This window comes from Pelodiscus sinensis, chromosome 1, assembly GCF_052426305.1.
Source record: "Pelodiscus sinensis isolate ZL-2025 chromosome 1, ASM5242630v1, whole genome shotgun sequence".
Taxonomy (NCBI): domain Eukaryota; kingdom Metazoa; phylum Chordata; order Testudines; family Trionychidae; genus Pelodiscus; species Pelodiscus sinensis.
Window position 1 is genome coordinate 197,176,053 of NC_143052.1, and position 24,098 is coordinate 197,200,150.

General features: G+C 44.4%; 1 protein-coding gene across 1 annotated transcript; it reads right to left on the reverse strand.

Moving 5' to 3' along the window:
- Window positions 1–999: 999 nt before the first annotated feature.
- ICOSLG (inducible T cell costimulator ligand) lies at window positions 1,000–23,663 on the reverse strand. The gene is made up of 7 exons (XM_075912693.2): window positions 23,190–23,663; window positions 16,501–16,541; window positions 14,525–14,884; window positions 10,778–11,062; window positions 9,593–9,763; window positions 6,725–6,760; window positions 1,000–4,460 (listed from the first exon to the last, which is right to left on the reverse strand). Exons 1-7 carry the CDS (start codon window positions 23,201–23,203, stop codon window positions 4,429–4,431), a joined length of 939 nt encoding a protein of 312 aa, XP_075768808.2. The 5' UTR covers window positions 23,204–23,663; the 3' UTR covers window positions 1,000–4,428.
- Window positions 23,664–24,098: the final 435 nt, after the last annotated feature.

The following is a 24,098-nucleotide window of genomic DNA, read 5'->3' on the forward strand; positions in this document are numbered from 1 at the left end:
CCCTTTCGTTTTGTGCAACCTCCCCCCCGTTTTGTGCAAGATCCTTATGCTGCTCCGGGACAGGCATAAGGATCTTGCTCAAAACAAGGTTTTTGCGCAAAATGGAAGTGGCTACACTGCTGCTTTTTGCGCCGAAAGAAACAGAAAATATGCTGATGTACTTCATTAGCATATTTTCTGTAGACGTAGACCAACTGTGTAGCTATAGGTCATTTATTACACAAATCAGGAAAACTTTCAACTCTTAGAATCTTTGTATAGTGTTTTTGAGATCCTTTTATGGAAGCCGATATTGAAGGGTTTGATCATGCACCCAGTGAAATCAGTGCTGATGCTCCTACTGGCTTAAATTGCACAGGATCAGCCACTGAATGAACAAAGGGCTATGACTATTAATAATGGGAGAAATAGGTTTAATAAAATCCCTTTGACACAGTACAAATGGCTATTGAAATGAGAGCGCATTTGGAGTCTCAGCTATGGGAGTGGATTGAGGGATAGCATTTTGAGATATTAAATGCATTAGGTAAACAGATTTAAATGATAGTATTTGACTAAGGAAAGGATGGATTTGGATCACTTAGTAGCAAGGTGTTCTATTTTGGGGCTTTCAAACTGATTTACTAATCATGCCAAGAAACCCTTTCCCTCTCCTGTGAACATGAATCTGTTTCTTAGAATCTGTTTTAAGAGATACATGAGATAGGGGTTTGTATGTGCATCTCTTCTGTCCAGACAAATAACTTCAGCATCAGACATATGCCTGATCAGAACATGGAATTAAAATAATTAATCCTTTTGCATCCTTTTGCTGGCCCTTAAGGCAATTTAGAACAGCTCTTGTTATCTGTGGCTCCATTGCCTTGTTCATGCTCAGAATGACTTTCTAGAGCAGCATAACAGTGCCTGATGAATAGGTTTGAAATCAGCAGCATGTGGGGATTCCCTGTGAGTAACAGGGACCCATGGTGAGACACATATATTTGGCTAAACACAATGAGCAAAATCAGGGTTTGTTTTATTGGAAATATAAATATGGTAACTAACAAGGACAAAAACCCCAAACAAACAACTCAATCTTGTATCCTCATCCCTCTGATAGGAACATGACAGTAACCTAGTATTGATTTGCCCCTAAAACATAAAACAAACATACAAAATTAGCCAAAGCAAGCAGTCACAATTCAGTACTTGCTATAGACTGTACAGTAATTTAATAAAATAAAATAAATTTAAGATTAATGGAGAAAAATTGCTATGTTCATTTTTTTACATCTCCAGACAACAGGGGAGGCCTTTTCTGACTGAGGAATACAAAGATGCTTTTAGAAAAAGGTACAAGTGTGTAAGGCACAGTAGCAGGATAGCGGCCGATTAAGCCAAACATATCTGATCTGATAAATTATAACAAAACTTCTGCAAGGTGCTGTATTGGAACATTAAGGAATGTATACATTTACAGCTTTTGTTCACATTTGTAGGGTGTCTAGTTCAACATTATAGCTTTTTATCAATATAGCTCCAGTAAAAATAAAAGGCTGACAGACTTTGGACAGCTAAAAAGAGCCAATGTCTAGGTCAAAGAAGAAAGATATTGAAAGTAGTTTATGACCCCCTATTAATTTTGTCTGCAATGGATTGTAAAACTCCTCAAGCTCTTCTTAAAAACACCATTGTGCAAGGTGTTCAAGCTGAAGATAGACTAATCAAAATCCTCATGTATAACTAAGGACATGGCTACACTGGGGAGTTATTTTGAAATAACAAGGTGTGTCCTCACAATACTAAACCCGTTATTTTGAAATAACTCCTGCTTGTGAAGAGGAATAGCTTATTTTGAAATTATTTCAGGAGTATTTATTTCGAAATAACTCCCTAGTGTAGACATAGCCTTAGACCATGGGTTCCCAAACTGGGGTGTGTGAAGAAATTCCAGGGGGGTGCGAGGGCACCCAGACTCCCCCCCCCCATCAAGTTTTGCTGCCCTGTTCAGTTTTTTTCCCCCTCAAGTTTTGCTGCTATTGGGGGAGGGGGAAGGACGTGAAGGTTTTTAAAAAATCAGGGCGTGATGCCAAAAAGTTTGGGAACCACTGCCTTAGATTTTCCCACAGACACCTTACTGACCAAGCATTGCATGTTTTGTCCATCAAAACCTCTTGTTTCATTACAAGTAACAAAAACCAGTCCACAAAATCTCAACTTAAACAACAGTTTCTTGTGCCTCCACTGGCTTTCCTTTACATTGTTATCACAGATTAGCAGGCAGCACAGTAGCAATGTGAAATTCATGTTTTTTAATTACAACAGAACTTCAGGGTTACAAACACCTCGGGAATGGAGAACAAATATTATAGCTATTCTTTCAAAAGTTTATGATGGAACATTAACTTCATACAGCTTTGGAACTTTATTATAAAAAAATGCAGCTTTCCCTTTATTTTAGTAGCTTTAAGTTTAACACTGTACTATACTGGCTTTTTTCCTCTCTCTCTGCTTCTGGTTGTGTACTTCCAGTTCCAAATGAGGTGTCTATTGACTCGTCAGCTCATAATTCTGGGTTTCATAACTCTGAGGTTATACTAGAGTCATAAATATACCTGGCTTCTCTCTTGCTCACATACATTTAGAAATAACACACATATATCGCTGTGTCTTTAAAGCTCACAGACAAATCAATTTAAAAATCATAATACTTAAATGCTTCTGTTCGTCTCATACTGCTTACAGCACTGTGCACTTTACAAAGGTTCCCAATTCTGTTAAAATCTGAGGGTAGATCTAGTTTGCCTTAAAGTGAGGGTTAATTGTGGCTTGAACTAGACCTAGAGCAGACCAATGCTATGCAAACTTCCCACAAAACGTTGGGTCGGTGTTAGAATCTGCCAGTAGAACAGAAGCGCAGGAATGGAAAGCACCTTAAAAGGACAACTATTTTGTCCCCCTGTATTGAGGATTCTTGACAGGGGTTTGTCTTGTTCTTAAATTACTACACTGTTAGCCTAGTCTTGACTATTAATTCAGCAAACACTCTTAATAAGATCAGATCATTGGGTATATCTGTAATATGCACATTGATGGAACATGGCCACCAAATTTATTTTACTTTTAACTAGGCTTTGAAGGTGAGAAGCCAGGGCACTAACCTGCCATTGCCACCGGGTGCCATATCCCTAGCATAGTTTGGAAAACAGGATTATGATTCTTGCATTAAGATGTCATAAGGTGGTACAATTCAGAATAGTGATTGTTGCAGGGGGAGTAAAACGTCCCCAAAGAAAGCAAATTAAATCTGTAGGAACTTCTTCCTTCAAAACCTTATGCATTGGGATAAGTTATTTGTAGATTTTACATTTTTCATGTGCAGCACCCTCTGGTCATAGCAGTCTTGCAGGCATTGTATTTTCAACTTCTCATGCAGTAAGCATAGGTAAGCCACAGCTTTCAATGTCAGCCATTTCATCTTTTTATTTCAACCATCATTTACTTTGACCATTAATGATACTCTTTCTGTGTCAGTGGCAAATGTGACCATATATTCTGCACACAAGATGGAGGCACGGGGTGCAGGAAGAATGTATTTATAATCTCAAGTATCCTAGAAGCCGGGAGGGACTCACTGGCACTTGACATGCCACACTATGCTTTTTTGGCCCAGCCCCAAACTGTATGCACAGGCAACTGCTGACCTGAATTCAGCACCAAGAGCAAGGACTAAGGTACTGCTATGCACATCCTAGGAATCCAGATAATTTCTGTGCTCTGAACTTGATAAGAGAATCCTTTTTTAATAGAGTATTCTGTAAAATGTAGATTTCACACTTATATTGCAATAAAAATGGCTTCCTAATTTTGTTTGGTCAAAGCAACATGTATTGCTGCATGTCTGTTGGAAGCTTTGGGATGTTTTGTGTAGCTATTGAGGCTCCCCCGAAACAGTGAAAGGATATGTGGAGGAAAGGGAAGAAGTAGGACAGGCAACAAAGCTTGTGCTACACAAAGTCTTGCAGTGTTCACTTGTCTAGCTGACATTCTTCATGTTCAATAATCGTTCTAAGAAGTTCGAGAGGCAGAGAGAACTTTCACCGTGGCTGAAACACAGTCGCTTATCTCCTGATAGGGAATTCCTAGACTGATAAAATAATGGTCGGTAGTCTTTCATTTCTGAAGCAGTGCTTCAACGTCATTGTACCTTTCACGCATACAAGTGGGTGAAATGTTGATTGTGTGTCACCAAAGACTGTTTTGAAACCAACACAACTGCTGATTAGAAGAGGCAGACCCCCAGTAAGTGGATTTTGCTCTCTCCTCTGTTGAAGCCCATGCTCTGGAAACACTTTGCCATTCGTGTTGCAGATAATGCTTCCGTCCTTGGCATCAACATTCTCTTGGTACATCACCAGCTGCCGAAATTCTCTGAGAATTTCCCATTTAAATGGGTGAAGACAAAATAATTCTTTGTGCTGTAAAGACAAAATAATTCTTATAGAAAAAGCTAATATGCTTAATTGACATAATCAATGAACAGGGAAAGGTCATGAAGTTAAAGACAGGAAAGGCCCATGAGTCCAGATCCTGCAATTAAATCCTCATGGGTGGATCCCTGCTTCTGCTCAGAGCCCTTTGATTTTAGTGGGACTCCAGTCTAACCTGTGAGTTCTGCAGTACAGAGCTACTTTTAAGTGCAAGGCCTTAATTGTCCAGTGCATCTCTCTTTGCAAATGCAAAGAATGTCCCCCTTCTCCAAACAGAGGCTTTCTTCAGCATTGTTTAAATTAAGTGGCCACAAAAATAATGAGGCACTAATTTTAAGCTCCCGTATTGTAGCAATAAAGCCAGGCCACAGGTGACCCCTGTCAGGATGCTGTCGTTAGCCTCTGTTGGTCAGAGGCTGGGAAAAGAGAGGGATCACTTGATGATTCCCTGTTCTATTCATTGCCTCTGGGGCATCTCGGCAGATAGGATACTGGGCAAGATGGACCTTTGGCCTGACCCAGTATGGCCGTTCTTATGTTGTCTCATTGTCACATCGGTAAAGATTTCCCTGTAAGTGATCTCACCTTCCGTAAGGTGAAAATGTAATTGCTAAAGCAGAAGAATTTTTTGTTATAATACTAAAAAGTAGAACGGCCACTTCAGTCTGCCCAGGGTGGTGTTTTACCTGGGGCTACATACACCCCGTACTGCTAGACTGAAAAGCTGTGATGACGTAGGGCCAGATCCTCTGGTGCATTAGGGCAAATTTGCACTGCGCCCTTGGCAGAAAACAATTCTAAAACTAGTAGATGCACGGGGACCAGCCCAGTGTGGGGCACCTGTCCCTGCAGCAGGTCTTTGAACCTCCTCTGCTTCCCAAGGCTGGAACTGAGCTGTGCTGGGGGGGAGAACAGGAACCCGCTAGGCACTCTACACCCTATTGCTGTTAATCAAAGCCATCCAGATTAGTGTTTAGGGGCCCACCCTTGACAAGAGAGAGACCAGAGCTGCAGGGGGAGTTTTTTTTTAAATGTGTTCATATGGCATCCAGCACCATGGGCTCCACCATAACACAGATATTTCCTACTACTAATATGAACGTGGCGCAAGTAGTTTCCCACTTAGCTAAAAATTTATGGTCCAAGTCCTGGGATATGGCTTTCATGGAGGTTAGGTCCATAGAAGGCTATTAGCCAGGGGATAGAAATGGTGTCCCTGGCCTCTGTTTGTCAGAGGCTGGAGAGGGATGGCAGGAGACAAATCGCTTGATCATTGTCTTCGGTCCACCCTCTCTGGGGTACCTGGTGCTGGCCACTGTCGGCAGACAGGCTACTGGGCTAGATGGACCTTTGGTCTGACCCAGTATGGCTGTTCTTATGTTCACTCAACACAAATCAAGAGGAGACTTTAAATGATACAGGCAGTTTATTTCAATAGACTTCTCCACTGTGTATAGGAGAAAATCCATTGTTTATAAAATGTCATTAAGCAGGAAATGGTTTAATGCCTGTTGATATTAAATGGGCACCACTGTGTTGAATCAGTCCAGAATGGGGAGTGCGGAAAACAGCTGTTCATTAAGCTAGTTTACATCTCAGAAATTAAAAGCAAAGCATTTTTTGGATGTGAAGGATACTTGCTTGCATTAGGTATTTTAAGTGGCATTTATACAAAGCTGTTTGTTGTCATGTGCACAAGTGAGAAGCAAAACCACACACATAAACCTCTGAGCAGAAAGACACTCCGCACATTTCCCTTGCACACCAGAGCCTTGTGGGAAGGAGGGGGCACAGGCTAGTAGATTTTGTGTGCTCCACCATCGCAGGTTCCCCAATACTAAGGGGGAGCCCCGAGCCGCAGGGGCTGGATCCAGGCAAGCTGGGGGTTGCATCTGACCCCCGGGCCTGAGATTCCCCATCTCTTGTTTAGACTGTATTTCTTTTTTAGGAACAGGAGAGTGCTTCCTACATTTTTTTAAATATATGAGCCATATTGTAAGGTGATGTAAACAGGCATAGTTCCATTTACTTCAATGGAGCTATCTGAATTCAAACAAGGGGAGGATCTGTCCCTCTATGGAGGTGGTACACAGAAAGCGAGAGTAGTACTTGTGAGTTTGTATGAAGTTAGAAATGAACAATGTTGTACGATTTTTTAAACAATCAAATATTCTAAAGAGAGTTGTAGCACTGAAGCCCTGAAGTTCTGTACAGATACCTGTGATCAGTGTGCCTGATCTGTTGCTACTTACCATTGCATTGTGCCCCGTCTTCATTTTGTTGAACATCTGTGAAAAGAAATACAGCATTTTAAATCTCTCTTATTTGAACTGCAGTAGCCCCAAAGAGCCTCAACAAAGAAATGGTGGTAGGCATTCTGCAGACAAGTGGTAGGAAAACAGTCCCTGCCTTAAAGACCTTACAGTGCAGGTTATGAAAAGAGCCAAGCGGGGGAGGGAAGAGACAAATGGAAGGAAAGAATGAGGCAACAGGAAAGCAGGCAAATCATCGCACAGTAGGCAAATGTTTTCATTGGCCTTATGCAGATGAAAACATTAGAACAGTCTAAAGATACAAAATTAAGGTTTTGTTCATTTCTAGGTCAATAGCATTTCTTCCCTTGGGAATAATTCCAGCTTGGCTCTACACAACATTGATCTTCATGAGAAAAAGTTGTGAACCTCAGGTTGGGCCAAGTGACCACCTTGTCTAGCAATTCATCTTACACTTAATTATCTTATTCTGGGTCTGATGTGGCTACTACTACACTACATACCTTCAGTACCTTTGTATCTAATCATAATGGAGTTTGGAAGCTGAGACTATGGGTTTGAATCTCAGCCCTGCATTGGGCTGGAGTGGCTTTGCACTGGCCCATGGCAAAACCTCAAGTGAGCACAGCAGATGCAGAGGGGGGCAGGTCCTTGTTTTCTCACCACCTCATTGGGAGTGCCTAGTGCTGCTAGCCATTCAAGGGTTGCTCCTGGACACTGAGGTGAACCCCAGGTGGTGACAAAGCAGGAACGCTCTTTGTGTTTCCCCATTCCTACATGCTCCCGCTTGCACCACTCCAATTTTCACCACAATGAGAGTGCACATACATGGGTAAATATTAGAGATGGATGAACATTTTTTGATAAAACTTTTTCTGGAAATTGTTGCTTTTTAAAAACTCACACTTCCCATGGGAAAGGAGCAAAACTTTTGTCATGAGGATTTCTCAAGTCCGGCATGGAATTTTGAGGGGGAGGGAAGGATCGGAGAGAGACACCCCCCCATACACACACCCCCTAAATAGTCCAGTGAACAGAGCACTCCTTTAGGATGTGGCAGACCCAAGGTTTAAAGTAGGGATGTTAAATATCATTTAATTGAATAGTTGATTAATCTCATGAATTCTTATCAGTTACTCAACTATTCTATAGTCCCAGGGGTAGGGGCTTCTCACTCTGGAGGAGCCCCCTGCCACACCACGCTGCTGCCTATGTATCAGCAGCAGCAACGTGGGGTGCCAGGCAGGAACTGGTCTGCAAGGGAAGCCAGTTTAAAAACCAGCTTCATTATAGAAGCAGCAGCGTGGAGTGGCTGCAGTCCCTGTCCGGGGGCGGTTTGAACTCCTGAACCTGGCGTGAGCCAGAACTGAGCCAGGCTGCTGGCCAGCCTGATTAAAAAAATGTACTGGCAAGGGGGTGGGGGAAATACATGTAGTCAATAGCATTAACCAATAAGCTTTTGCTTATAAATTAATCGACTACACTATTACATCTCGGCTGCATCTAGACTGGCAAGATTTTCTGCAAAAGCAGCTGCTTTTGCAGAACAACTTGCCAGCTGTTTACACTGGCCGCTTGAATTTCCGCAAGAACACTGACGATCTCATGTAAGATTGTCAGTGTTCTTGCAGAAATACTATGCTGCTCCCGCTCGGGCAAAAGCCCTCTTGCGCAAATGCTTTTGTGCAAGAGGTCCCATGTAGACAACGCAGTATTGTTTTGCGCAAAAAAGCCCCGATGGCGAAAATGGCAATCGGGGCTTTCTTGCACAAAACCACGTCTAGATTGGCACAGACACTTTTCCGCAAAAAGTGCTTTTGCGTCTGTGCCAATCTAGACGCTCTTTTCTGCAAATGCTTTTAACGGAAAAACTTTTCCGTTAAAAGCATTTGCGGAAAATCATGCCAGTCTAGACGTAGCCCCCTAGTGCAGACCCCTCTCCGGGGCTCCCACCTATGAAGTGAGCATCTCAACTACCAAATTATTCATTATTCTGGGGTGATTACCTCTGTCATTTTGCAAAAATATTCATAAGGTGTCTGTTTAATTCTGAATGGATATTTTTTTCACCATATAGGACAACAGTACCCCCTCTCCCCAGCTCTTCAGTCTTGTTCTTGAGACATCTATTGGTGCTATCTTTTGTTTTATCATGTAAAGTGCTGAAAATTCTACGGGTGGGCAGCTGCAGAAATGCAAGCAGGCACGTTTGTAAAATGATTCATAGAATCATAGAATGATTATTTGTTTGCTATAGAGGATTATTTCTCACTTGGAAAATTTTAGAAAGCAGGTAGGGCAGGACATTTGTAATAGGATAGGAAGGCTTTCATCGAGAAGCTGCACTTGGTGACCTCACAAGTTTCCTTCCACCCTACATTTCTATGATTCTGTAAACCATTGATTATAGTTTTCCCCACGTGGGTGATAACACCAAATTAATATCATCCAGTATTGGTTTGGTTTATATGAAATGAGTGTGTGATCTCTTTCCAGTTCTTAATGAAAGCTGACCATATTACACAAACTCATTATATTCCTTTTGTAGAGTGTCTCGGTCGAGAGGCCAGAGACAGAATAGGTGTGGTGCTTGAACTATTACTGCATCCAAAGGATTGGTTCCTCAGATAATATCACAAAAAGTTTACACTGCTACTTCTTATGTTGTACCAGGTTTGTGGCTAATTAGGAGTGCAGCCCCAGGTGTTGTCAATTCAGCACTTGTCATGAGCTCTTGTTTCACTCATATGTACAGGATTCACAGCTACACATGCCAAAATATTTCATATTCTAAAATCTGCCAAATGAAAAGAATGATTCCTAGCTAGTGTAAGTGGTTTAATTTACCTGTGTATGATTCCCGGTGAAAGGATTTCCTTTTCCATAGCCAACAGGTTAAAACAACTAGACCAACTAACACAACTGCAATGGCCACGACACTTCCAGCCTGAGCTCCTGGTTTATTTAGATCTATCAGACTGTCTTTGGTAGCATTAGAGTTTGTGATGTCTTCCAAGTCTGAAGAGAAAAGGTGAAAAGGAGAGAGAAGCTCTCAAAACTTCATTTTGGATGAATGTTCCACTGCATTTTATAGACATGAGTTTCACACAAGTCAATAAACATCTATAGCATTCCCATACATATAGCTTTCATTCCACCACCACTTTACTCCTCACAACTGTGAGGTGTACTGGCACCATCCAGGGACACCCTCAGCATTCGATTCAGTGGGTCTTTACTAGACCCACTAACTCGAATGCCAGAAGATTGAACTCCAGTATGGTAAGTATAGACATGGCTTAAGAGAGCGGTTGTAAACCAATGCGGTGGGACTTTAGGAGTCATGGATCCACCATGTACCAAAATGTCTTTTGTTTTAAAAGTAAACCATCATAAGCTGGGCCAAGGGTGGGCAAGAAAACAGCAGCAATTTGCCAGGGTTAGCCCCTGACAGGCTGCCAGCGCTATATTTACCTGCACGTCCACAGGAATAGGCAATTGCAGCTCTCGTTGGTCACAGATCACCATTCCTGGCCAATGGGAGCAGCAGGAAGCGGTGCAGACCGGAACACTGCTTCCCTCAACTTGCATTGGCTGGGAATGGCAATCCATGGCCAACGGAAGCTGCAAGTACCCGTACCTGTGGAGGCAATGGTAAACATAACCGCGGCATCCCGTCGGGGGCTAACCCTGGCAAATCAGATGTGGCCCGTGGGCTGGTATTTGCCCACCCTTGAGCGAGGCCTGTTGTGGTTCCCACAGGAACTGAAAGGGGAATAAGCAATTACAAAATTGTTGTGTGGACTGAGGAAAAGACCAAGTTTTTACGCTCAGGATGATGCTTCCTGTGTGTGGGTCCAAGACGCTTGATATTTGAAGAATCACATTTAAATACAAACACTATAGCCTAAATTTATAGCTGTTTTAAAAATTAAACTCATTTCAGTAGGCCACTAGACTATCATGATGTTAATGCACCTGATATTCATCAGAGATGTACATGTAGACAGACAGACACACACACACACTTACAGATGGCAGTTAGATTTTGCTGCAGAAGCTCATTTTCTATGATGCACTCTATTTTTATATTAGAAGTTGCTTTCATCTTCAGTGTGCTGAAAACACTGTATGTGCCATCTGTGTCCTGGGTGATATTTAATGATGATGGATGGAGGAAGCTGTTGTCTGTTCCATTTATCCAGTAAACGTTTGGCTTTGGGTATCCTTGACTATAGTTGCAACTCAGTGTCATGTCTTCACCAATACTTGGGCGTGTTCCTACAGGTCCACTTAGTACTGGTAGGCTGTTATTGACTGGAAAAGGAAAAGTCACCGCATTTTAGAATCTTTTTGAAAGATTGAGGAATAACACAGATAAGAGTGCACAGGTTTGGGGGATTATAAACTCACAACTCAGATATAAATATCACCATTCATGGACATTAGGCCACTTACATCAGTGATTTCCTGAAGCAGGCAGAAGGCCAAACCAAAAGGGGTAAGGGTCACGTCAATAGCATTATATAAGAAGATTCTGAACTAACTTAGATCAGTTTCCTCCCACTCCCTTATGGAAGAGGTTGTAGGAGGCGTATTGAGAGCAGAGCTCTCCCGTTTTCCTTGTGGAGTCAGGGCTAGAATAAGGGACGGAGCTAGCCGGGCAGCTGCCTGGGGTGCCAACCTATGGGGGGTGCCTGATGGCAGCTGTAAGGTGCGCAGCACGCCGGGGGGTGGGGCAGGCCATGCGTTGTGCGCCTGCTGCCCAGGGCACAGGAATGGCTCGAGCAGGCCCTGCCCACATTGCCCTATCAGAGAAAATGGGGATACATACACACAGAAGCACAGAGGAAGTCCTGCCTCCATGCCTGGCAGAACTGCATAAGGCTATCTAGGGCCATCCACATGGAGATCCCATGTCTCCACACTGGCCTTAGCAGCTTCATTCCCTGGCAACATAGTTAAATCCATTATGCACATAAGGCACCCTGCACCAAGCAGAGAGATTTCTGCAGGCGACAGGAGAGAGTATATGGTGTTAAGGAACTGGTTGATCTCTCTATTTCCACATGTGGATCTAGGGAACACCATTCAGACATTCCTTCACACGCAGCACTATTTAAAAGCTATTTGGGGCTAACTGACTTGGTCTCGTTCAGTCCTGCAGCATATCACAAAGTACCAAAGAGTGACATCGGAAGGTAGATTAACAAATTAAATACAGTAAAACTCCATTAGTCCGACATCCAATGCTCCGGGACTCCTGATGGTCCGACACCATCAGGAACCCGGAAGTGCTGGGGCAGCTGGACAGGCTTCCCCCATTCAGCTGCTGCTGAAACTGACCAGCAGCTGAATGGGGAAGCCGGGAGCAGAGCAGCTGGGGTGCTGCCTTGTTGGTCTCATAGTGCTGCCCCTTGGGGCTGCGGGACCAACCCAGCAGCACCCCAGCTGCTCTTGGGGACGCCTGGGGCAGAGCAGCTGGAGTGCTGCCGGGTTGGTCCCGCAGCGCCAAAGGATGGCGCTACGGGACCAACCCGGCAGCACCCCAGCTGCTTTGCCCCAGGCGTCGCGATTCAGCCGCTGCTGAAACTGACCAGCAGCGTCAGTTTCACCAGCAGGCTGAATCCGGATGCCTGGGGCACAGTAGCTGGGGTGCTGCGGGGTTGGTCTGGTAGCGCCGCCCCTCGGCGCTGCAGGATCAACCCGGCAGGACCCCAGCTGCTCTGCCCCAGGGGTCCCGAAGTCAGCCGCTGCTGGAACAGATCAGCAGCTGATTCCAGGAAGCCCGGGGCAGAGCAGCTCTGCCCCGGGCTTCCTGGAATCAGCCGCTGATCTGTTTCAGCAGCGGCTGAATCGGGGACCCCTGAGGCAGAGCTGCTGGGGTCCTGCCGGGTTGGTCCCGCAGCGCCGTCCTTTGGCGGGCAGCACTCCAGCTTCTCTGCCCCAGGCGTCCCCAAGAGCAGCTGGGGTGCTGCCAGGTTGGTCCCGCAGCCCCGAGGGGCAGCGCTACGGGACCAACCGGGCAGTACCCCAGCTGCTCTGTCCCAGGCGTCCCCAAGAGCAGCTCGAGTGCTGCTGGGTTGGTGCCTTAGCGCCGCCCCTTGGCACTGCGGGACCAACCCAGCAGCACCCCAGCTGCTCTATTGCAGGCAACCCCGATTCAGCTGCTGCTGAAACTGACCAGCAGCAGCTGAGTCAGGGACGCCTGGGGCAGAGCCGGACTATCGTAAGGGGGGGCTATGAGGGGTCTGGGGTGGCATCGGCTCCCACCCCACTCCAGACCCCTCATAGCCCCCCCTTCTGATAGTCCGGCATATTTGATAATCCGGCACCCCCTGGGTCCTAAAGGTGCCGGATTATCGGAAGTTTACTGTACTGCTTTAAGTCACAAATAACTCTCTACAACAGAAATCCCTAGCTTGCTTATAAAATATTGTTTGCATCTAGATAAATTAAACTTCTAGAGCACATGGATACTTTGCACAAGGTACAAGACTTTACCAACATTTGCACTGCTTGTTGGGCTCTTAGAAAACATTTGGGAATAAATTAGAGCTAAGTAACACACAACACTGAGAGCCACGACTGGTGGCTGTAAAGACATTTAATTGGATAACGGGAAACTTTACTATACCCGTGATAAGTAGATATCTGGCTAACTAAAATTATTCCAGACCATGGATATTGCTGGACCAGAGAGTGTCAGATGAGAGAGGTTTTATCTGTAGTCACTTTTATTATTTGTATAGTGTCTAGGAGCTCCAGTCCCCTGTTGTGCTAAAGTTGTACAAACAGGACAAAAGTTGGTCCCTGTCCTAAACAGATCTTGGTTCAGCCAAGCTTTTAAACATATTCTTAAAGTTATGGCTATTCTTCAATGTATTGCAGAAACTGAGCTAATCTGAATAGCTGGAGATGGGTGATGCCAAACAGTTATAAGCCTCCTGAATAATCAAGTATAAATATATTACAGTGCATCACTACAGCAGAATATTTACAATGGGAATCTATATTAAGAGTAAACCTATTTCCCAAAAGATGGCATAATATATGTTATTCTTTCTATTGCATTTGATTACTAATGGGTTATCATAAAATACATTGATAACATTGCACTAGAGATGGAACATTACTTTTGATTCCATTATGTGTATGTTAGGATTTTTCTCACCCTTTATCTTTATCAAAGCTTGTTTTCCACATATGTATTTTGGCACCTGATTCTAAAAAAAAAAAAAAATTACTTTTACTCCCTATCCTGAACCTGTGTTGGGTTTAGATTACAACTGGTTCCTAGCTGCGCCACAGGTATAACTTGGCTTTGGAAAGTCATTAAAAAATCATAATCTGAAGACAAATAGCAAAACTGTAACTGGAATTTAGCCAAGCACCAGTCTGAGGCAGAATTTGGGTACAGCCCTGCCTGAAACTGCCTTGTTTAACTGCTTTCTCTCTCTCTCAGTAAACAGAAGCATTTCCCTGCCCTTGAGTCCTTAACAGCTGAGGGAAGAGTAGGCCAAATAGTTTGTTCTTCAAAAGCTGGATATCTGGATGGTTTTGATTGTTTATGGTGATACTGTCTTTGTCCAAGTTAAAAGCTTGGATTGTCTAAGGGAGGCAAATTAGTGTGGTAGGACCACCACCACTGGAGACATGGGGAAATCCTCCCCTTATCAAACAGTGTGACAAATAACCATCCTATAGCATCCTCTAAGATCTAGAGTGGGAAGGTGCTGTTTAAACATTGAGGTTTACATGGAATATAGAAGACCTTACCTGCTACTTTGAGAGCCACAACTGCTTTGTGAATAACTTTGAAAACATTTTCCTTCTTCTGTACTATGCACCGGTATGTGTGTTCGTCTCGCAGGCTGACATTTAGCAGCAGCAGAGAAAAAGTGCCATTTTCCAGCTTATCCTTGAATAACCGAGTTCTGTTTCTGAAGTCTCTACTCTGTTCGCTTTGGTTTTCATAACCAGAAACAAAGGTGTGTACCACTATAAGTTTTGAACCATTCTGTATTTGCCAATAAACCCGTAGCTTATTTAGCTTGAATTTTTCCACTGAAGTATAAATGCAACTCAGTTCAGCAGTACTGCCTGCTGTGCTGATAACATTTTCCTCTTCTGTACTAACTGCAAAGATAAAAAAGAAAACCAAAAAAAAAAAAAATCAGTATATTAAACTGCTTTTCTTAAGACTGCTCACAACCGTACTGTGATTTCCTGCCCCCCATTGCATGCTTTATGAAATTGACTTATGGATACAAATATGCATAACTTGAAAATGCTTTGGACATAATACTTCACATAATCTATCAACTTTAATGTCACAATTGGCTGGATCTATATATATCTTATTTTGGTGTATGTATCACTTGCATATGTAAAGTTAGAGCTATGGAGTGGTTTATAGTTTTAAAGGTGCAAATGAAAACAATCAAGTATTTCCCTGAATGTTTGGGTGATCACCTGTAAACAGCCTTCTTTGTTCTTTAAGTCTAGCAGTGGTTGGTCTTAGGAAGGCATAGGATAATAATATTTCATAGAAGGTGGAGGAGAGAATTCCAAGTTCCCACCCAAAGTGGAATCTATAAAACAATGGGAAGCAAGCTGTCCCTTTGTCTTTGGCTGGCATGGCACTCCCAAGGGAATGAACCAGAGACCCCAGGGGAAAAGATCTTCCCTGGTTTGGAGGTTTAGCTGAAATAAGAACAGTTTAGGGTGAGTTTTTAATAAGCTCAAGTGTGTGTTAGAACTAGCTACACATTTCTTGTTAATTTTAAATTTGTAATTCACTTTGCTCTGCCTGTTTTCACTTGCAATCACTTTTACATCCTACTGTCTGTATTTAATAAAATCACTTTTATTTACTATCAAGCCCATTGTAAATGATTGTTATCTGGGGGAGCAATCAAAGTGTACATCCTCTTTTCTTAAGAAGAAAAGGAGTTCTTCTATTTTCAAAACAACTAGATCAATATTCACTAGTCTTATAAAGAAAAACAGTTGCTTAGGCCCAAGTTCTAATCTCATTGCCAGCAAAGAAGGGTGAAAGTATGATCCAGTAATAAGACACAGAGTCGGTTCTCTTCTCTTCCACAGACTAAGTGTATGGCGTGACCCTGAGCAAGCCACTTAATCTCTGCTTCTCAATTCCCTAGCTGTAAAATAATTGGTATCTGCTTTGTCAGTGTCTCAGTCTTGGTCTGTAAGTCTTAATGTTCTACTTGTGAAGCCTCTTCTTGGCAACTGTGTTAGGTTGTGATCACTACGTCAGCCCAAGGCCAGAACTTGCAGAGGGGTTCTATACAGGAAGGGCTTTTAAGTCTGTTCTGAAAATGTTCATCTCTCTCTAGTCTAGAGGCTAAGGTTAGTACATTTGCACATAGCCCTCTCAAGCTTCTTTTTTATGTTACTGGGCCTAGTCCAACAAATCTTAACTCACTCAGAGCCATATTCTGATAACTCGTTCTGCACTGCAACTGTACTTCCCACTGACTTCCGTGGGAGTACTCTGGTAAAAAGGTATTATTCGATCCGAATAAAGGTCCCAAGGTAGTCCCAGTGTCCTTAAGAAAAATCACAAAGACGTTTGACATTCTTTATGCAAATTACAGAAAAAAACTGGTATTAAAGAATCTTTGTTTCCTGTTCAAAAGTAGTGTTTAGATTTCTGATGTATGTAGTGCAAATAGATAAAAATGCTTGTATTAAGTGATTGTAACAAGAATAAATTTTTCTTAACTTACCAAATCCCAGAGCAAAAAGAAACAGTAACAAATGTCCAGAGCTAAAAACAAAAGATAAAAGCAGGATGATGATAATGCAAGCATAAGCATATACATACTATTCACAATTTTAAATACAATAGCAATAACATATGAGTAGCAGTTCCTATGATATAGACTCAGAATAAATAACCACATTTTTGACAACTACAAAAATGATCACTCTGTGGGAAAAGGCAATAAACGGAAGTATAATACTATACTGGGATGCAAGAGAGAGGCTTGAAACCAATGCTATCTACCTTTCTAAGTAATAGTTGACTGGATTTGTCTGTGGCATGTCAATGGAACATGTGGAGATCACTACTAAAAGAACAGCTTAGTATGCAGATCACCTTCTTGGGTGAATGGGGATATGTACCTATATAAAAATGTGAATAGGGAATACACCAAGGTGTGGAGTGGAATTAAGGCCTCACTAGCATGAGTCTGCAAAGGCTGCATTTTCCACAAGTGGATTATGCAAAACATATCCATCACCGCAAATGAATATTTTGTATATGTCAAATGCTACAGGAGAAAAATATGTTATGAATGTTTTATGTTAAATAAGTTTCACTGAGCAGATGATGAAGCCATAGGCATAAAATAAATGCATGTATTTATTACTGAGAAGATTAAGGCATAAATGGGAGTTGTCCACTGTATAATGTAATATGTCTATCACCTCTGCATACTTGTGTATTAGACACACAAAAACTATGTTAAAAGGACATTACGAAGGTAGCAAAGCCAAGCATTCAAAAGATAGAGAATGTCAGAATTAAGGTGGATTGTACAACCATAGTTCACCTCCCTTTGTGTGTATGTATCACTACATAGTATGTGATCTGCAATTAAAGACTATTTTTTCTACAGGATGGCTCCCTCATTCTGTTCACAGATTGATGGTGCTCATCAGTGTTCCCTCTAAGATTTTCTAACCAAGAGTGGAGTGAGTTTTGGCTTGTGCACCAATATTGAGGTCATGTGCGCTGGTTTGGATGTTTGCCTCCATGGCACCCAATTTATTAACACGCGCACAATCCTGGCCACCGGAGCAGAACGCAATGCCACCCTTCCCCCCGGCCATGCAGCATATCCAGTTCCCAGCCACTGGAACACACATTGTGCCCCCCCGCTCCCCATGTGGCAGGTCCAGTTTCCGGCCCCAGCCACCAGAACAGGCCCCAGCCCCCCCTGCCACGTGGCAGCCCCGGCCATCGGAGCAGGCCTCCCACATCCCCACCACTTGGCTGCAGCAGGTGCCGGTACCCCACTCCAGAGGCTCCCTCACCACATAATCTCAGCCAGCCCTGCCCACCAGAGCAGCTGTGTGAGTGCTGCTGTACAGCTCTCCAGAGGAGGTGAATGGGGGAAGAATTTTTTGTGCATGGTCACACAGGCGCGCACCTTAGCATTCAATATTATATTCTCTCCTCATTCAAGGAGTGACCCATGTTGTTTTTGCTGCATAGACAGAACTATTAATTTCCTTGTGGACTTTTCCGTGGAGCTCACTACTATAGTATCTGAATGCTTCACACACTTTAATTTATCCTCACTGCCCTCTTCTTCCTGCACCCTCCCCCCGCCCGTGAGTTTGAGAGTGCTTGACTTTGCAACCTCAATAATGTTTGATTAAAGTATTTTTGTGTGTGTGATTCCCTATGCTTGTTAAAAAGCAAACAGGAAAAAAAGAAATTTATCACATGGCATTGGGTGGACGCCTGCACGGGCCATCAGTAGGACTGGAACTTTCAGATCCATTGCAGAGACCTTTGCTACTTGAGCTAATGGATAAGAGGGGTAGCCGTGCTAGTCTAACAGATTTACTGGAGCATAAGCTTTCGTGGGCAAAGACCCACTTCATCAGATGCAGGTCTTTGTCCACGAAAGTTTATGCAACAATAAATCTGTTAGTCTATAAGGTGCCACAGGACTTCTCTTTGTTTATGCAGATTCAGACTAACACGGCTACCCCTCTGATACATGTTAGTGTGTAAAACCTACTTCATCAGATGAGCTTGCAAAAGCTAATGAAGTAACTGATAAGAATAGGAGATAGTTATCCTCTATGGACCAGCACTAGAGGGGGATCAGACATTTTGCTGTGAAACCCACTGGCAGGTATATGGCAACAGCAGAGGAATCTTGGGTTCTTTTCCAGGCTCTGGAGGAGAGGTTGCTGCAATGGGTAAGGAGTCTTTTGCCAGCTCCCCAATCTTGAACCTTTTGCCTGCTCCTCAATCTTGAACCTTCCTGCCCCATCACCTACAACTTGTTCTTGCTCCAGGGTCCTTTCTTTTCCAACCCTGACTCTTGTCTCTGTCCTGTTCTTCTTGAGTCCCCACTACCCTTCTGCCTGCAATCCCCCCTCCCCAACCTTACTCCCTGGCTGAAGCACCAGGTGGGTGGAGCAAATTAGGGCGTGGGGATACCCATTTTCCAGGACCCCCCCAGGAGACTGTGACCCCTGGGCACAGCCCCATTGGCTCAGTGGCTAATTTGTCACTGGATCTAATTTCCTGTTGAACTGAAGAGATGGCAATGCTTGACTGTCCTTCATTAATTGGACATTTCAGAGAATTCCCCTTAAGAATTATTGCTGGTGTCAATGAGAAAGCCAAACTTACACTTGTGCTAAGCTGCCAAAATTGCATAACTGGTGTCAATATAAAGTTGTTATTGGATTAGGAGCTGAATCTTTCAATGCAGAGTTTGACTAACCAGATCCAGTGGCTGATTGCTCTCCCTCCTAAGTGGCTGTTAGTGCTGCTGCTACTGTCCACTCTGCCTGTACACACTGTACACTGCAGAGTTTTTCCAGAAAAACTATACTTATGTCCACACTACTATTGCATTCTTCCAACAGAAAGTCGAAAGAATGGAGGGGTTTTTCCCGATGGCGGTAAACTTCATTCTACAAGGAAGAAGTCTTTTTCCGAAAAAGCTTTTTTGGAAAAAGGCGTGTGTGGACACAGAAGAGAGTGTTTTTTCTGAGGAAGAGGCCTCCAGGAAAAAGCACAGGTACCCTGGTGGCCACTCCGTCCACAGTAATCACAACTTAAATGTGCGAGAGCATCCACATTGGATTGGACACTATCTTTTGAAAAAGCAGATTGCTTTTTTGTTGCTCTTTTGCTGTGTGGATGCTCTTGTCTCTGTCTCTTGTATCTCTTGAAAAAAGTTTTTATGGAAGATCTCTTCTAGAAAAGCATCTTCCAAAAGAAACCTGCAGTCTAGACGTAGCCATACTGAACACCAACCTGAGCAGGTGAGAGGATTCTTTCCTTCCTTCCTTGAAAGCAGAGGAACTCCTCTGTACTGTGCCCATTGGGAATTAATTCCTGCACCAACTGGAGTAGGAATGATTTCCACTAACTTAAAGGGAAACTGGATCAGTCCCTTGGTCTTTCCTTAATCATTTATTTTTCTTCGTTTATTTCCATTCTCTCACACACCCTTTTTTTTTTTTTACTTCCTGTTAGGCAGGAGAAAGTTTCAATTCCTCTTTCACATATTGGCCCAGTGAGATAATTCTTCTCACTCTCACCTGCACATTCACATAAACAATTTTACCTTCTGCTTATGCAAACAGACTTGATGAAGCAGTTGAAAATTGCAATGTATTTGTGTGTGTGTGTTTTTCTTTTTGAAAGCATATAAAAAATAAACTGATGCTCATGGTGCAACAACTGAGTGTTTTGTTTCATGTTTTAAATCCAATCTATAAATCTTGACTACATTCTCAACTGTATTATGAACAGATCTCTGTGCTTCATCTGTTATATTTCTCTCAACTGAGTTATGTAGAATTCAATTGACTTAAATCTTTACCTGTTTCATGACCTCATTCCATTATAATAATTTTCTAGATAATATAAAACTCATTTGCGTAGACCTTTCTATTCATGTTAACCAAAAGGAAGTCTGTTTAGTGACATTCTCTCTGCTTCTCTTTTTTAGAAGAGATTCTTATAGCACTACACAAACATTTAGTAACCGCCTACGTAGTTACATGTGAGTGCACTGCTGAGGGGTTGAGCACAGAATCGGTAATGCAGAACTTAGTGTTGGAGTTAATACCAAAACCCACTGAAGTCAGTGAGGGTCATTTTACTGACTTTGTCTTTGTATGAATCTGCATGGACCTAATCCCGAAAGGTGCTGAGCTCCCACAACTCCTATTGTAACTGAGGGGAGAGACTGGGACTAAGAACTGCTCTCTCTCATTCAGACCTAGTTGTTCAATGTGACCCACCCAGACAACTGCACTGGCATGCTGTTGCCATATCCACTAGAGGCATAAACAAATGCCTTTTATCTGCCGTGTTGAAGTGCATGGTAAAAATATGTTGTTGGGAATATCCCCCACTGAAAGGAACATGGTAAGCAATTGGTTTTGGGAAAGAATCAAGTTGCAAATAAAAAAAGAAAGTTTAGCCTGATGTTATGCTGTGAATACTTAGATGATGTATTTACAAATGGGCAGGGGTGGTGAACCTCAAGCCCCAGGGGCTGGATCCCCTCCAGCACTGGGAGGCTGGAGTGCCAGTGCGGGTTCCCCAGCCCTCCTGTCGCCCACCATGGGGCTGGAGCGCACAAAATCTACTAGGCTCTGGTATATGAGGGGAATGTGGGGAATGTCTCATCAGTTGGGGGGGCCACGTCAGTGAGGATTGGGATTTTTTTGTTTTGTTTTTTGCTTCTCACTTGTGTGTGGCCCCTGACTGATTTTTCTGTGGGTCAGTGGCCCCCAACCCAAAAAAGGTTCCCCACCCCGACACAGGAGCTTGTTTACCATAGGGAAAGGAGTATTTATATCATCAGGTAAAAAGAGAGAGATAGCAAAATCCTCCACAAAACATTTCTCTATTTCCAACCTGGAAATCTGATGTTTTGATCCAGAATGAAACCCAAACATTTCAGAATTCTCCATGCAAGGAGGTTCTCCAGCTTTGGGGCAGTCTACTTCATAGGCTGTCTTACACATCTACACTAGAGGAGAAAGCTGATCTAAGATATGTACCTTAGGTTGAATTTCTGCAGTGTCTCCACTTTGGCACAGGAGAAACTCTCACATCAACTTCCCTTACTCCTCGTGACCCAATGGAGTACCGAGGTCAGTGGAGGCACCATCAGAAGATGATTCATCAGATCCTTATTGGACATGCTAAATCGAACCCCAGGATACCAGTCTTGGGATAAATGATCTTAGCACTGATCTTGGGATAAATGAAGACCAGCCTAGTTTCTGAGTCTCTAGCAGCCTGCCAGGTGAACTGCTATGGGGAGCCAGGAAACTAAGCTGGTTCCTCTACCTGATTTCTAGAGGAACTTTATCAAAAATCAAATGCTCTCTGCAGAATGTTTTGATTTCAATGAACTGGGAAATGTTGACCAAAAAGGTTCTGTCTGAATTGTTCAGAATGCCTGTAGCGAGAACTGGAATAAGGTAAGAAATCCTAGATAGACAAGGCACTTTGTAATTTTCATGCAAATTAGGAGTTTGAGGTAAACTGAATGAGTTTAAACGGGGGGAGGGGGGGAATCTATTCATCTAATTCAATGGAAACTAACGTTTCCACCCACACTTTGGTCAGAATTTGGCTCAGACAGTGCAGGATCCGAGTGCTAATTCTTAACCTGAGAATAAAAAAGGCACTTTTATATTGAGTTAACTAAAACCACAAAGGACACTGTCCTCTGTGTATTTAGCTCAATTAGGTACCATTCCTATTCAGCAGCAAAGTAACCTTTCTGTGTAATAACAATCATAAGAGAGTTTTCTGCTGTTTCCCCTCTAAAATGTAGTCAATGTCAAGGGGAGAGTTATCATTATCTAAGTTGCACATTCCTTCCTCTGTAACACAAGAAGCAGAAATTGATTTCTTGGGAGTAGGATCTGGCTGTCTCATTTGCCCCCCAATGTTCCCTCTTGATAAAAGAAGATTAAATTATGAACCCTAACTTGGCTGCCACGGAGACACATCAAATGGATTGGGGGATAAGAGGGGAAGGAATCAGCCTACAGGCAGACACGCAGACAACAGTCAATGGGAAGAGTTAGTGGAAAAAGCTGGACCACCTTGCAGCTGGGTCATTTTGGTAGTCAGCATCCCCTTCTCCCCCCAAAGTGTACTGTCAAAATGGAGAACAAGTTTAACTGTACCTAGTGCACGAAACCCCTTCCTGCAGGCAAACACCCACATCCCGCACCTGGATCTAGAGAGATACAGTTTTTGATGCCAGCAGTCATCCCCCCCCCATTTCTAACAAAGAACCAGTGTAGAGCGTGCTCCTACTGCAGCAAGAAAATCAGGCCCGTGCCCCCCTCTCAGCATAACACTGGTTCTCGCCCATGCGACGTGTGGCTCGCGGCAGGTGGGTAGGAACAGGTCCAGGGATTCCTTTGCCAAGGAAGGGGGCGGATCTGCTCCAGCTGCCTGCCCTGCAAAGTGTGTGGGGTCCGGCGTGCGTGGAGCAGGCAGCCGGCCAGAGGGCTTTAGCCATAGCCCGGGGGCCCGGGCACCGCAACCCCTTCGCTTCCAGTTACCCAGCCGCAGCCAGCAGGCACGTGGGGACGAGGGTCTGGGCAAGGCTGCCTGGAGCACGAGCTCTGGGATGGGACCCAAGGGGTGAGCCTGCTGCCCCCCCCCCCAACTTACCCTCTGAGCTCCATCCTGGCGCGGGGCGCTGCTGGAGAGGTCCTCGGTGAGTGTCTGAGGGAGAAGGGCTGAAGCAGCAGCTCGCCTGAGACAGCGCCACCCGCCTACGTCTTTCTCTGGCCTGAGCCGGGGATTTCCGTGGCCGGCCCCTTCCCTTCCCACGCAGCTGGGGACTGGCGCCGAGTGCTGCCCCCTGCGGCTGCCCGTCCCGCCTTGCCAGAGGGAGCAGAGCAGCGCCCAGCGGGCCCCCGGACCGGAGCGCTACGGGGCCGGGGGGCGGAGCTGCTCGTAGGCAATTGGCCGCGCTCGCCTCCCTGCGCCAGCCGGGCTCCCTCCACCGCGCTGCACAACGCGAGTCTGGGGCATGACAAACACGCTGGTGTCCCGCGGTGAGGCCAAGGGGCGTCTCCCTTTGAGCAGGCAGGCGTGGGGCTTGCACAACAGGCGCTAGACGCGGCTGCTGACTCGGGAAGCCGCGCGGGGGAAGGGCAGGGGGGAGCTGAGGCTTAGCGGGCACTTGGCAGCGGCGGGTCTCGCTGTGCTCCGCGCTGTGGCACGCACCCGCCTCACCACACGCCCCTGCCCTTTGCAGAGGCGGAGCGCAGGCTAAGTGGCTTGCCCAGGGTTACACAGGAACTCTGGAGCACAGCAGGGAACTGAGACTCAGGTCTCCAAGTCCTAGGCTACTGCCCCAACACAGGGTGATGCCATGAGGGGGAGGAGCCCTAAAGTCACACATGAAATAGTGGTGTAACTGCTCTCGGTCACAGGGGCGGCCCTAGACTAGCTGCCAGCAACTGGCGCCCTAGGCGAACCATGCAATCGGCACCCCCACCTGCAAACCCCTCAATGATATTGTGCCAACATTTGGCGCCCCATTTCACTTGGCACCCTAGGCTACCGCCTAGT